The sequence below is a fragment of the Salmo salar genome, chromosome 04, assembly GCF_965601325.2.
Source record: "Salmo salar chromosome 04, fSalSal1, whole genome shotgun sequence".
Lineage (NCBI taxonomy): Eukaryota > Metazoa > Chordata > Actinopteri > Salmoniformes > Salmonidae > Salmo > Salmo salar.
The window spans coordinates 73,141,303-73,155,582 of record NC_138294.1 but is presented as its reverse complement, the minus strand read 5'-3'; the positions used below and the strand labels follow the sequence as shown (position 1 = coordinate 73,155,582).

Below are 14,280 nucleotides of genomic sequence, written 5' to 3'. Positions count from 1 at the left end.
TGAGAGGATCTGCAGGGAGGAATGGAAGAAACTCCCCAAATACAGGTGTGCCAAGCTTGTAGCGTCATACCCAAGAAGACTCGAGGCTGTAATCGCTGCCAAAGGTGATTCAACAAAGTACTGAGTAAAGGGTCTGAATACTTATGTAAATGTACGTTTTTTATTTGGAATACATTTGGAAAAATTCCTAATCACCTGTTTTTTCTTTGTCATTATAGGGTGTTGTGTGTAGATTGATGAGGAAACATGTAATCCATTTTAGAATAAGGCTGTAACGTAACAAAATGTGGAAAACGTCAAGGGGTCTGAATACTTTCCGAATGCACTGTACAGGTCTTGGATGACAGGGAGCTCGGCCCCAGTGATATACTGGGCTGGCCACACTACCCAATGTAGCACTTTGCGATCAAGGGTGGTTAATTTGCTATAGCAAGCGGCAATGCAGCCAGTCAGATGCTCTTGATGGTGCAGCTGTATAACTTTGCCAAATCTTTTCAGCCTCCTGAGGGAAGAGTCGCTGCCGTGCCCTCTTCACGATTGTGCGGGTGTGTCGACCATGTTAAGTCCTTAGTGATGTGGACGCCAAGGAACTTGAAGCTCTCGACCCGCTCCACAACAGCCCCGTTGATGTGGATGGGGGCGTGCTCTTCCCTCTTTCTCCTATAGTCCCCGATCAGCTCCTTAGTCTTACCGACGTTGAGGGAAAAGTTGACATGTCCAAATAGTCCCTCCCTGTTTCAGTCCGTTTTATTATGTTTGATGTCTGATGAATATGACCCCGGTTGTGTTGTTTGGAGTCTTTACAGTTCCAGGAGTGAGCAGAGTATGGCACATCTTGTCTCTCTCACGTGTAAACAGTACAAGAACCACAGTGTCAACTGGCCTAGTCCTTCTGTGATCAATGTCTTTTTCCTCTCTCCCACATTAGGCACCAAATGTAGAGAAATTTACTGAAACTGGGAGGGACTACCTGGTCCTGTCCAATAAGAAAAATGTATTTTCGTTTTCCATTACAATATGTTTTAAGTGGCAACTGAACACAACCCAGCCTCCTTGACGAGTCAGACACACAGTCAGACACCCCAGGGCCACAGTCAGTTCCTTTTGATTGATGGGTGAAGTAGGCAAATTGGCTTTGACTAGACTGGTCATGTACACTGGGCATTTCATTGGAAATTAAAGCTAGAAAGCTTAGTTTCTACATCCATTTTTGTACTTATAAATGAATAGCCCAAATTCCACATGGGTCACTTCAGGCTAAAACAAGACATTACTGGTCTGAGTGCTCTAGTATTCAGCAAAGCCAAACTGACACAACCAATCTGGCTTCCCCTCAAGTGATTTGCATGTCCTCTTGGCCTGTTCTTCCTTTCCCTCTGCATGGGTCATGTTCATTCAAGGCTAAGTTTTAGTTTTTCCATTGCAAACTGAGTGTTTCTTATTGGAGTCCAAGTAGGCCAGCGTTTCCCAAACTCGGTCCTCGGGACCCCAAGGGGTGTGTGCTGCCATCCTGTTAGAAGGTAACAGATGGTTTATTACAAACGCTACGGTGCAGGTCTTTCAGTGTAGCCATTTCTTGTCACGCTTCAGCCTCGGAAAATATTTGTTTGTAAGTTGGATTCAAGCATTTAGCTAGTGATGATAATCTTGTTATTGATAGAGTTGCTTACATATCAATGTTGGTTGGTTGTATTTACGCACACAAATTGCAATGCTTTTCATGTATGCCGTCAGCTGTATTACTTTGCTCGTGCGTCATGCAAACGAATTGTAAAACATACAATACTGAGGTTTTGTTACTGTTTCTAATGTAATATGCTTTGTTATTCTACAGAGATGGTCGTACATTATTAGAGTAATGAAAGGAGTTAGCCAATTACCATATGATTAACAATTAGCTATATGGTTGGCATCATGCCAGATGCATGATACCTTGGCACGTGTTTTGTATTTTCATGCAACTTCAACTTGAAAAGGTATAATGTACAGCTACAATATGTCGATTTGAATTGAATACTAAAGTATATTATTTTCTGTATTTTGCAGTTTCACAACATAAACGTTTTCAATATATTCATTCAAGAAAAGTCACGCCTTGGGAGTTTTATTGAAGACTTAGTTGTTATCTTTCTGTCTAGTATTGCATGGGAAATCAATAAAAGGGCAGAATAGGGTGCATGTTTTGTTTTTTGCCCTAACACTACACAGCTGATTCAAAGCTTGATAATTAGTTGATTATTTGAATCAGCTGTGTAGCACTAGGACAAAAAAATAAACGTGTACCCAGGCCGGGCCCCAGGACCGAGTTTGGGAAACCCCAAAGTAGTCCCTACAATTTTTGTTTGTTTGGTGCCTAATGAAGGAAAAGGAGATACCTAGTCAGTTGCGCAACTGAATGTATTCAACCGAAATGTGTCTTCCGCATTTAACCCAACCCCTCTGAATCAGAGGTGCAGGGGGCTGCCTTAAAATCGACATCCACTTCATTGGTGCAGGCAGATTTTTTTCCATCTTATCTGCTTAGGGATTCGAACCAGCGACCTTTCGGTTTACTGGCCCAACAGTCTTAACCGCTAGGCTACAGCCGACCTTAGGGAACACAACCCTGGGTCGCATTCAATAGGACCAACGTTTTGGAACATTCAAATAGAATATTTCTATGTAGATCAAACATGCCAGTCATGTAGAGCAATGTTTTCCAACTCCAGTACTCCCAACAGCACACGTTTGTTGTATCCCCAGAAAAAAACACCTGATTCAACTTTAAGGGTTTGATGATTAGTTGACAAATAGAATCAGGTGTGCTTGTCTGGGGCCACAACAAAAATATGTACTGTTGGAAGATACTGGAGGACCGGAGTTGGGAAACACTGAAAAATCACACACACCAATAGCGTTTGTCGCCCGAGAGTACTTAACACAGCTTTTCCCAAACTTGGTCCTCAGGATCTCACAGGGTGTACGTTTAGTTTTTTGCCCTAACACTACACAGCTGATTCAAAGCTTGATAATTAGTTGATTATTTGAATGAGCTGTGTAGTACTATGGCAAAAAACTAAACGTGCACCCCATGGCGTCCCAAAGACCGATTTTGGGAAACCCTGACTTAGCACCTCTGAACAGAGTGCCAGCTGTAATTTGCAAACCGATTCTACATGTAGAATCGCGCGAAAATGTCGTCAGTCTGACACTCACCAGCGAGCATGTGGTCCCTAAAACACCACGCTGAACGAACGGCAGATTGACATTTGGTGAGGTGTGTCTGCTCCCTTACAAATTCCAATAATAGAGCCGATGTGATTCCTATCTGCAACCTTTGACAACAGAACTTGGCCTTGCTCTCCCTCTTCTTCCCTATACTATATCACTGCCTGTCCCTATCATTCTCCCTCTCCAACTATCAATATTTTTTTATTCTGGTAACCAAAATTCCCATTTGGAGGATTCTAAGATTTCCTTACTATTCCATCCTGATTCCAGGAATCTTCCAACTAGGAAGATTCCAAAGTTATTTTTATCCAAAACCAATTTTCCTCCAAGAGTGACTGGCTGAACATCTCTGGCTCATTTGATCTTTAGTGATTTTTCATCTCTTTGTCACCCCCCACCCAAGCCAAATGACAGGTAGCCAGACCCAAGAGTACTGTCCCCTTCCAAATAAACCCCTACCCCACAAGGGCACTTCATATCATAGACATGTACAAAGGTTGGATAGGTTTTTACCAATATGGTAATAGGGGCTAGGCCCTCTGACAGGCTAGGTGGAATTGTAGCCATTGATTATGCATATCCAAGTCTTTTACAACTACACAAGTACCTAGGTAGTAGGGGATAGGGGTTGATTTGAAACTGGGGATAGAGAAGCAGCCTCCACTGCCATCCACCGGCTCCCTCCACCCTCATCTTATAGCCCTCCACCCCCCTCTATCCTCCCTTACCTCAGGTCCTCCAGTAGGTCACACTCTGTCTGATGTTTGATGTGTAGTCTGCTTATCTGTTCAGCGTGAGTGTGTTTCAGCTCCTGGGTAACCTTGACCTGAGAGGCGCAAAACAGTTATATCAGAAGTGGGCAAGACATCCAAATCCAGCTCTTGTATATGGAGCAGAATACAGTCAACTCCTGATAAGAGCACTGCATGTCATATACAGTTGAACTCAGAAGTTTACATACACCTTAGCCAAATACAGTTACTCAGTTTCTCACAATTCCTGACATTTAATCCTGGTAAAAATGCCCTGTCTTAGGTCAGTTAGGATCACCACTTTATTTTAAGAATGTGAAATGTCAGAATAATAGTAGAGAATTATTTATTTAATCTTTTATTTCTTTCATCACATTCCCAGAGGGTCAGAAGTTTACATACTCAATTAGTATTTGGCATTGCCTTTAAATAGTTTAACTTGGAACAAACGTTTTGGGTAGCCTTCCACAAGCTTCCCACAATAAGTTGGGTGAATTTTGGCCCATTCCTCCTGACAGAGCTGGTGTAACTGAGTCAGGTTTGTAGGCCTCCTTGCTTGCACACGCTTTTTCAGTTCTGCCCACACATTTTCTATAGGATTGAGGTCAGGGCTTGTGATGGCCAGTCCAATACCTTGACTTTGTAGTGCTTAAGCCATTTTGCCACAACTTTGGAAGTATGCTTGGGGTCATTGTCCATTTGGAAGACCCATTTGCGACCAAGCTTTAACTTCCTGACTGATGTCTTGAGATGTTGCTTCCTCCATATATCCACAATTTTCCTACCTCATGATGCTATCTATTTTATGAGGTGCACCAGTTCCTCCTGCAGCAAAGCACCCCCACAACATGATGCTGCCACCTCCGTGCTTTACAGTTGGGATGGTGTTCTTCGGCTTGCAAGCCTCTCCCTTTTTCCTCCAAACATAACGATGGTCATTATGGCCAAACAGTTCTATTTTTCTTTCATCAGACCAGAGGACATTTCTCCAGAAAGTACGATCTTTGTCCCCATGTGCAGTTGCAAACCGTAGTCTGGCTTTTTTATGGCGGTTTTGGAGCAGTGTCATCTTCCTTGCTGAGCAGCCTTTCAAGTTATGTCGATATAGGACTCGTTTTACTGTGGATATAGATACTTTTGTACCTGTTTCCTCCAGCATCTTCACAAGGTCCTTTGCTGTTGTTCTGGGATTGATTTGCACTTTTCGCACCAAAGTACATTCATCTCTAGAAGACAGAATGCGTCTCCTTCCTGAGTGGTATGACGGCTGCGTGGTCCTATGGTGTTTATACTTGCGTACTATTGTTTGTACAGATGAACGTGGTACCTTCAGGCGTTTGAAAATTGCTCCCAAGTGCAAACACATTATTTTTAACAGTCTTTGGATATCTGCGTGTTTCCGGTTGACACATTCACAACAATACCAAGCCATTAAATTGATCTAGGTCGTGTTCATTAGGGCACCGCACAACAAAATTGAGCATATCTTATTGGAAAATGACAATTCCCCTCCCTGTTACGGACCATTTTATTTTCGAGTGAACAAGGCCCAGAAGTCAACTATGTACTAATCCAGAGGCAGATGAAGCCGTGTAAAATGCTTCTCTCTGGGGCTGGGTGGAGGAAAGCAGAGTTGCCTCTGTAGACTTCTAATTGGCCCCTGGGTTAGGTAACCCAGTTTCAGGGCTAGTAATTGGGTACGTGTTCAACTGGGAAACCATTAGGGCTCAAACTACACTCACTGACCTTATAGGCTATCCTGAGAAGATCATTCTGTCATCATGCATGGTGTTTATCGTGACTTGTCATTCAATCTCAAATTGATCTGGACCGTGCATTAGTTGGTGTGTTGCACTGTAAATTATAATACAGTATTTTGTAGTGGTGATTTGACTCCTATTTCTGAAGTGAACTGGTGAACCACAGCCTACTGTACTGTATTATTATACTATTATCATTACTTATAACACAGCTGATCATTAGGGGAAATATACTAAGGTTAAAATTAGAAGGCTATATTCAGGCAACTACAAACAAGTCAAGTGGTTGATCTAATAGGCCAAGGTGTGTTTCTATTTCAGGAAATGACTCATCTGTAGTGCTACCACTGACATTTGAATGGTTTTTGACTTTTCCTCAGCAATTAATAGGCTAAAGCAACCCGGGTTGAGAGAGAAATTAATCCATAAACTAGCTTATCATGAATATAACAAAAATGGCAAACGTATCATAGTGATAATTGTTTTTCCCATTAACATATTTAGAACATCATTGTTAAAAATAACAAATCTGGATTTTACATTATTTGATATACAGTCCAGGTTCAACTTCAACTGATGGAATTTTAACAAAACACAGTAAAATTTCTTATCCGACCCGCAACAGACTTCGGCGACTTGTCCGATGGTGTGTAATGTTTCTGCAACATGATACCGTAACAGGATTCCCATTACAATAATTGTTTTGTTATTCTAGCTACAGTTGTGTTTCTATTTTATTTACACAGGTCCAAATTCAGTCATCCATCACCACCATAGCTTACTACAAATTATCTCCACCAAAAGCAAGACTGTTACGATGTATCTTTGTCAGTTTGTGAGCCAGGCAACGGCTACAACCCATTTGGAACCGTGAGAAAATGTGTTTTCCTTTAATTGAATACTAGGACATTTCTTAGTCTACCTTGGAACATTGAAAAAATATAACCGTTTCAAGAAGTAGCCTTCTAACAAAAAGGTCGTATTTCCGTTTGATAAAAACGATACAACTTTGTTCCGACGTAGTGGGCACATATCTTAAAGTTGGACTGCAACAAAGCGTGCATCTTCCAACATTCGTCGAAACATTTGCAGAGGAAAGTAAAAACTGGACAACTCACCTTTCTCGGCGGAGGCTGCATGTTTGAATTTTAACCCCCAAGAAAAATCCTAACAAATATTTGCGTTAATCCAGAAATCCCGTGCAAAACTTTCTGTAATTCAGATACAATCGAAAGATAACCATGCACTGTGAGTATTTAGCTAGTCTGGTTCAGGCGGCCATAACGACGAAGTCCTGCTAAAAATTGACTGCCTCCGCGAACATAAAAGTGAAGTTTGCGATTCAGTGGGGTTTCCGGTGGAGGAGAGAAGAATGGCGACACGCTGAGGAAAAGCACGGGATTTTTCATGTGGATTGAATTGCTCTGGGTTGTGATGAAGACTCGCCGTGGGCTATATCTCTCTAGTGGCAATGTCCTCTTTATAAACATTGGGATTAGTTGGGGATTAGGTGATACAGTACATCTCCCTGTACATCTGTGCGTTTAGGCCCTCAGAAATACACCTATTTTATTATTCATTCTCTCTCAATTGTCTCAGATGAATATAGAGATTTATCCCTTCCACAGATAAATGACACGTAAAGGCAAAAGTATACATATTTCTAGTAGGCTATCATTCAACATGGTTGACTAAAACAATGTCCAGGTTGTCTTGTGTTGTAGGCCTACTTTTGTGATTAAAGTAGGCTATTGGTCGTTAGCAGTGCACTGAGTCTGATGTGTTTATAATATAAGAGATTCATGGGAGAATGCAATTACATTTGTGAAATGGGCATTTAACAGGGACAGGCTCTTGAACAGCTTCTATCCCCATGCAATAAGGCTGATAAATAGCTAACAAAATATCTACCCGACTATCTGAGTTAACCTTTATTTTTTATTTTTGCACTCTCTATGCACACTCACAGGGCCCTACACACACACACACACACACACACACACACACACACACACACACACATTCACTCCATCATCTGCTCACTCACACATAACATGCACGCACACTATACACGCACACCCCTCACATACAAGCTGTTGCTACTCTTATCTCATATCCTGTTGCCTAGTCACCTTATACATATATACCTCCATCACTCCAGTATCCGTGCACATTGTAAATATGGTATTGGAACTGACCCTGAATATAGCATGCTTACTTACTTACTTATTGTAATCTTCATATTTCTTCTTATTTCTCATGTTTTTTTTTCTAGTATTACATTGTTATTGATTATTTCATTGTTGGGTTTTGAGTTAGCAAGAAAGACATTTCACTGTTCTTGTGCGATGTGACATAAAAATTAAAACTTGAAACTTGAAACTGAAACTAGACTGGGACTAGAACTTCCACCCAGGGATTTCTAACACACCAAACAATGTTTTCCTCAAGGCCCCCACACCAGCCCATTCTTTGCAAAATAATGATATTTCGGCGCTAAAACCCTAATTTAGACAGGCCCACTGGGCTAAAGATAGACCAGCTCATTTCCCAAAATTGTCCTATGGCCAGAAGACCTGGGCCCGTATCCATAAAGCATCTCAGCGTAGGAGTGCTGAACTAGGATCAGCTCCCCATCTGTCCATATAATCGTAATCATTACTATCTAAAATACTAAATTGATCCTAGATCTGCATTCCTACTCTGAGACACTTGTGGATATGGACCCTTTAAATACTATTTAAGGTATTTGAATTACTTTCAACGTCATTTGGAATTAAGTGTTTGAATATTTTTTATTTGAAAACACAAGTAGTTAAGTATTGGAAAGTATTGGCATGTATTTGAAATACTCAAGCACACAGTAATTATACAAATACATAAATACTCCCATGCATTTGAACCATGTTTGTTTGGTATTTGAAATAATGTATTTGAAATAGAAATAAGTATTTAAAAATACTTTCAAATAGTAGGCTATTTATAGGAAATTATTTGAAAATACTTTCACATACACTGTACATCCAGTAGTTGATTCGGGCCACATCATTTGAAAATACTCAGATACACAGAAAATAATTATTTAAATAACAATTAGTCAAATGCACATATTTGAACTCAGGTCTGATGGCCGTCTCTGGCCTTAATTGATAAAATCCCTGTGGAGGAGGTGGCTGTCACCCTTACACAAAAGGTGTTATGACTTAAAGGTTGAGAAATTACTTAAAACAGCTGATTCGGGCAATTTAAAACATACTGGTAGCTATAAACCAGTGGTTGTCCTGGTTGTCTTTAGAAAGGGTCACCCCCTTTCAATTACATTTCTCCACTGATGCATAGCTGATGTTGGGAATCTGAAGTGTAGTCTACGTCTTATCCTTTGACTGATCGCTTTGTTGCAATTTATAGAGGCCACAATTAAGATGAATTGGCGGAGGACACAAATGTTACACAAGTAAACGCTGGGCTTTTTGGGAAAGATTTTAATAGTTATTGAATGTTCTACATCGTACAGTAAGTATTATACAATTACAAACTTGCCTTAATTCTGTCACCAGAATCACTGAATGATCCTCATTAGAATGACATAAAAACAAAAACAGATTTACACTTCATATACACAAGTCTGATGTGGGTCTCTGCTTTACAAACGTCCCAATCTTGTGTTACAAAAACATTCTGCCAGTGTTGCTGCAACCATGTGACAGAACGTTGCAAGAGCTCTGGGGGCCATTAGTTGGGAAGTCATTTTAATCTCAAGGTGCTGACTCTTTTAAACAATTTCTTGGATTCTTTTTTGGGGAAGACACAAGTGTATACTTCACTCTCTCGAAATTAGTGTTCAAATCAAAGGTATGACAAGGCCAAAGCTCATTGTGACCAAAGAAAACCGACAAAGCAAAGAGATTGTGTGTTCAACCTTGGTGGGACTGCTTGCTTCTCAAACCCCAGGCATTAAGACACTCAGGAGCAGTTCCCATAGCCTAGAATTCAAACTGAGTTTGCTACATTGCATGGTTGTTACATAACATGAAGTGAAACAATGGTGAAACATAACAAAATAAGTTTCAATCCCAGGCTACAGCTCTCATGCTTCAGTCCGCAAACTGTGGACCCATACACTTTAGCATGTTTCAATAAACATAAATTGTAGTGTAAGGACTTGACTCTGGGCTAACTTTCAGTCTATGCCCAGTTAGCACATTAGGTTCCCTGGATGTTCTGGGAACGTCGGTTTATGGTGTCAGTTTGGTTCTCGGAACATTCCTCTCGTGTTTCAATGCCCTGGGTCTTTGAGGGGAAAAGGCCAACGAGTAGGAGGGACCTGTATGCCAGTCGCTTCTGACTGGGTTGCCAGATTGTGTCCCCCCGCACATCTGCTCCACTCATCCTACAGACTTGTGTTTTGAAATGCCCTCTGAAGCCCCAAGAGGCAACCCACTTGAGTTTGACAATAAAGATCTTCTATCTTAAGAATAATAAACATCAATCAATAAACAAAACCTTAAATAACACTTATGGTAAAAAGCGCTTAAATTACATACAAGAAATTAAAAGTTTATCATTCTTTTGAGCGTTTTTTAAAACACTGCAGTTATACTCATAGTACACATGGTTGAGTTATTTTTGAGGTTTTGAACCTCCAAAGATTTAGCACTCAGCATAGCATTCACAGACTTGGGCCTGTGCAACTAGTCATATGCATTGTTCAGCTCTTGCATCACATTACATGTTCTAGTGAATAGCACTACAAAACTATATTTTGAGATGGTCTTCCCTCTAATGTCCCCAAACAATGTGGCACAATACATTTACTTTTGAGACTTGTTTTCAATGTTCTTGTTCTGTTTGGCTCTGTGATAGGCTACTGACAGGGGAGAGTAGCGGGTGGATAACGTTAGCTCTACAGTCTGACCAGCGCCATGTTGGGAAAAAACTCTCACACAGGACTGTATACATGCCTCACTCATCTACACATCTATACCTCATTCACTAGCGAATGCTACTGTATCAATTGTCATATGTTGGGTGCAGGATGCCTCTCCTTTAAAGAAATGTTTTATTTCCATTGGCGATGTAACACTGTGGCAAATAAAATGGCATTTTGCATTTTACGTAGAAGTTAACTGATTGTAACTGATTGAAAAAAGCCGTAGCAATTATTCACAACAGATATTCTCTTAAATGTACAGTTGTTGTTTATTGAGACCAAAGAGTACCCTATCAAACGCACTGAACTAAATGAACTCTTAAGAAATCTCTTAAAATATGAGCTAAGTACCTGGTATTTAGTATAGATTATTACTTTTAGATGTTTGTGCAATACATTTTTGACACACTCACATGATAACTCTGATATGTGGTCATGACATGGTAACCTAGTACTGAACCATAATAACCTAGTATGGAACTCCTCCTCACAACCTTTAAACTCCACCCAAGCGGAACCCTGCTTCCTTGCCAACTCTATTTCTGAATTCCAAATGGATCCCTAGCCCCTACACCCTAGTCACTCCTGTGGATGTAGGCGGACTGGGTCAATACACTGTAAGCATTATGGTAAAATCTTGCCTTCTGATTGGCTGGGTGGAAATGTCAGCCATATTGATTTCACCTATCCCAATCCTCTCAGGTCTTCAGGTGTAGGGGCTAAGGAGGGAGTAGAAGCTAGGGAGTACGGCTTAGGGGTTGATTTGGAGTCAACACATGTCCCACATGGACCTCTCCCAACTCAGTGCCCCTGTCATAGGGTTTTTGGCCCCGACTAAAGGGACATGATTGAAACCTTTCTAAAAATGTTCCCAATTTCCTGATAGAACACAAATTCTTCCTCTCATACACATGATTCCCTTCACGATCCTAACTCCCTTCCATTGTGTCTGCTATTGGATGCCCTGGAAACAATGATGTCCTGAGCCTGTTCTATTGGCTACTCTGAAGGGAGGGAGGGCCTAGAGGGAGGCCCTAGCAGGTTGGCCAACATGACAACTAAATGTTTCCTTTCACCTATAAGTCCAAAATAATGTGTTTTAGAGCATTTTTACACCTGCCATTGTTTAGAAGTGTTCACAAGACAGGTGAACTAGTGTCAATTGCATGGACTACGGAGTAATATACACATCGAGGCCAGATTACACAATTCTCTGGATTGAAACACATCTCTGTTGAGGTCAGTCTGGCTTCTAAAACCTTGTTTATGTTCCAAATAGCACTCAATTCCCTATATAGTGCCCTACTTTTGACCAGAGCCCTATTTAAGAAGGGAATAGGGGGTCCTTCTAAAACCCTGAGCCAACCAAGCAGTGCACTAAAGGCGTCCGAATGCTTCCCATCCGAAACAGTTTGGAACAGTATGTGTATATATTATGACTACATTTGGTGGGGTTTTTATTAGTTTTGGTCTTCGGCAAGGGTTTTTCGGCTGTTCGTGCACACAATTTTTTTCTTGCAAGGCAAGCCGAAGTTTGGCAGCCGAAGTTTACACCTTTTCATCGGCGATTGGTCAACAGTAGGAATTCCTCAATTAAGTGTTTGCTGTCATTCAATGATAAACGACTCATTTTCATGCAAATGTTTTCATTTGAGAAATACTCCACCAAACATCATAGTTAGATGTAAAATTGCACAACTAAGATCTCCTTTACAAAAACATCAAAATGAATGACACATTTCTAGATTAATTTGGACTATTTTGGCTACGGAGTCCCAAAATGGACAAACAGTACTATTGCGTTTTTTTCCCTCTTTTTTTCAAGCGAAGGTAAGGTCGAAGGTATGCGAGCTCACTCGTTCGGTTCGGCTAGGCGCCACCCAAACTGAAGCGTGCGGAAGAAGCCTTAACTCTGCTGCCTGCCCTGCACCCCTCACTACTGCCCTCTACCGGTCACCTGAAGAACTAGTGACACTGATCAGGGCCAGTTCCCGAGAAAACGTTTTGAAAAAGACTAAAACAGGGCGATACTACCTGAATCTGTCCAATAAGAACACCAATTTTCGTTTTCCAATGCAAAACGTTTTGCTCTGGCGTGCCTTGCTGAACACGACCCAGGTAAATGGTGCAGTTTAGGGCCTAGATATCTATTAAACATGTAAACATGACATCACATGGGATCTTTATTGCGAATAACACTTATCTCCAGCCTGTGAGATCAATGGGATGCATGCAGCACAAGGCTATGGGCATAGATGCTTGACCACAACACAATTTAGATGCTTTTCTTCCTTTTTCCACTCACTACTCCCCTTGTATTTCTTTATCCTCCTCTCTTCTATTGACCGTAAATCCCTTGAATCCTTCAACTTAGCTATCCCTGGTCCAACTGACAATTTGCCTCACCCTTCAAACTCCATGCACTTCAGTTGACACTAGATTAGAATTGGATTCAATTCCCAACATAGCCTGCAAGTTATGAGGGAGACCCTATCCAGCAATCTATCCATCGCATCCTATGATATCTACACTTTTGTGTCTGTGATGTCTTATAAATCTGTATATGTATTGTGTACATGTGCCACTACTCATACCAACTGAAATACCTAAATGTGAGTGTGTTTTTAAGTTTGGCGAGCTTTTACGTGTACAAAAGAACCACAAACGCGCACAGGCGCTCGCTCTCACGTCAGTATTCCTATATATAATATATATTCATGTATAGATATTTAAATTGCTTACAATACTCTAGTAGACGTAAAAGCTAATTATGTCCACTGAACTTACTGAAAATGTACTCTACATGGTGTGTAACTATTACGGTACTTACGGTATTAGTCTTTCTTCTACCACATGACTGATATACAGTGGGTATAATCTTACGAAGCCAAGTTAATGCACTGTTGCTACAAGCTGGAAGACGACCCTTGTTATCTTGTGCTGGAAGATGGTTGTGTTTGAACGTAAACCGATATGGGAATGCAAATCAATAAAAGTGGAAAATAATCTAGGCGCAACACAAAAGAAACCAGGCGCGACACTCGTACGGCGCTTTCCCCCCAATGTTTTTTAAAACATTAGAACATTTGGCAGCATACAAAGACGTGTACATTCTCACGGCTGAAGGGACTGGCGTTGCGTCGGAACCAGTGTTCAGAACAGAAAAATACACACACACACACACACACACACACACACACACACACACACACACGCACACACACACACACACACACACACACACACACACACACACACACACACACACACAATTGTTTAGCACAAATGTACTATAAATGTACTATACTGCTGGTCAGTGTGTGTCTGGATTATAAGAGAGTCAAAATCAAAAAAACAAATCAAAAAAATCTGAGGCTGGTAAAAAATAATAAAAACATGAAAAAGCAGCTTTTCCAAATCACAAAATAATGCATAGTGACCCTTGCACTTTAGTTTTTTGTTCTTGCTGACAGACTTGGTGCTTGTATGCCAGACCTCCTGCACCAATGTAAGACTTGAGTTGTGAGCAATGTTTGACTCCTGATCTGAGGAGAAAGAGTGTGTGTGAGAGAGAGAGAGAGAGAGAGAGAGAGGGGGGGGGGGAGTAAAGGGATGGAGAGGGGAGGGA

General features: G+C 41.0%; 2 protein-coding genes across 5 annotated transcripts in view; both read right to left on the bottom strand.

Moving 5' to 3' along the window:
- The window catches only part of LOC100196115 (F-BAR and double SH3 domains protein 2), a 51,184-nt gene extending 44,114 nt beyond the window's left edge, over positions 1-7,070 (bottom strand). The window contains exons 1-2 of one of the 2 annotated variants that reach the window (XM_014197713.3): positions 6,841-7,070; positions 3,939-4,036 (exon numbers count right to left, since the gene is read on the bottom strand). In XM_014197713.3, the coding sequence (XP_014053188.1) occupies positions 3,939-4,036; positions 6,841-6,861 (119 nt within the window). In that variant the 5' untranslated portion in view covers positions 6,862-7,070. The remainder of the gene's footprint in view (positions 1-3,938; positions 4,037-6,840) is intronic. The other variant, XM_045717268.2, reaches the window with a different exon arrangement.
- Positions 7,071-9,186: 2,116 nt separating this feature from the next.
- LOC106603706 (protein FAM168A) overlaps positions 9,187-14,280 on the bottom strand; it is a 45,896-nt gene continuing 40,802 nt past the window's right edge. For 2 of the 3 annotated variants that reach the window (XM_014197707.3, XM_014197709.3), the window contains one exon: positions 9,187-14,197. The gene's annotated coding sequence lies outside the window, so the exon portion shown is untranslated. The remainder of the gene's footprint in view (positions 14,198-14,280) is intronic. The other variant, XM_014197708.3, reaches the window with a different exon arrangement.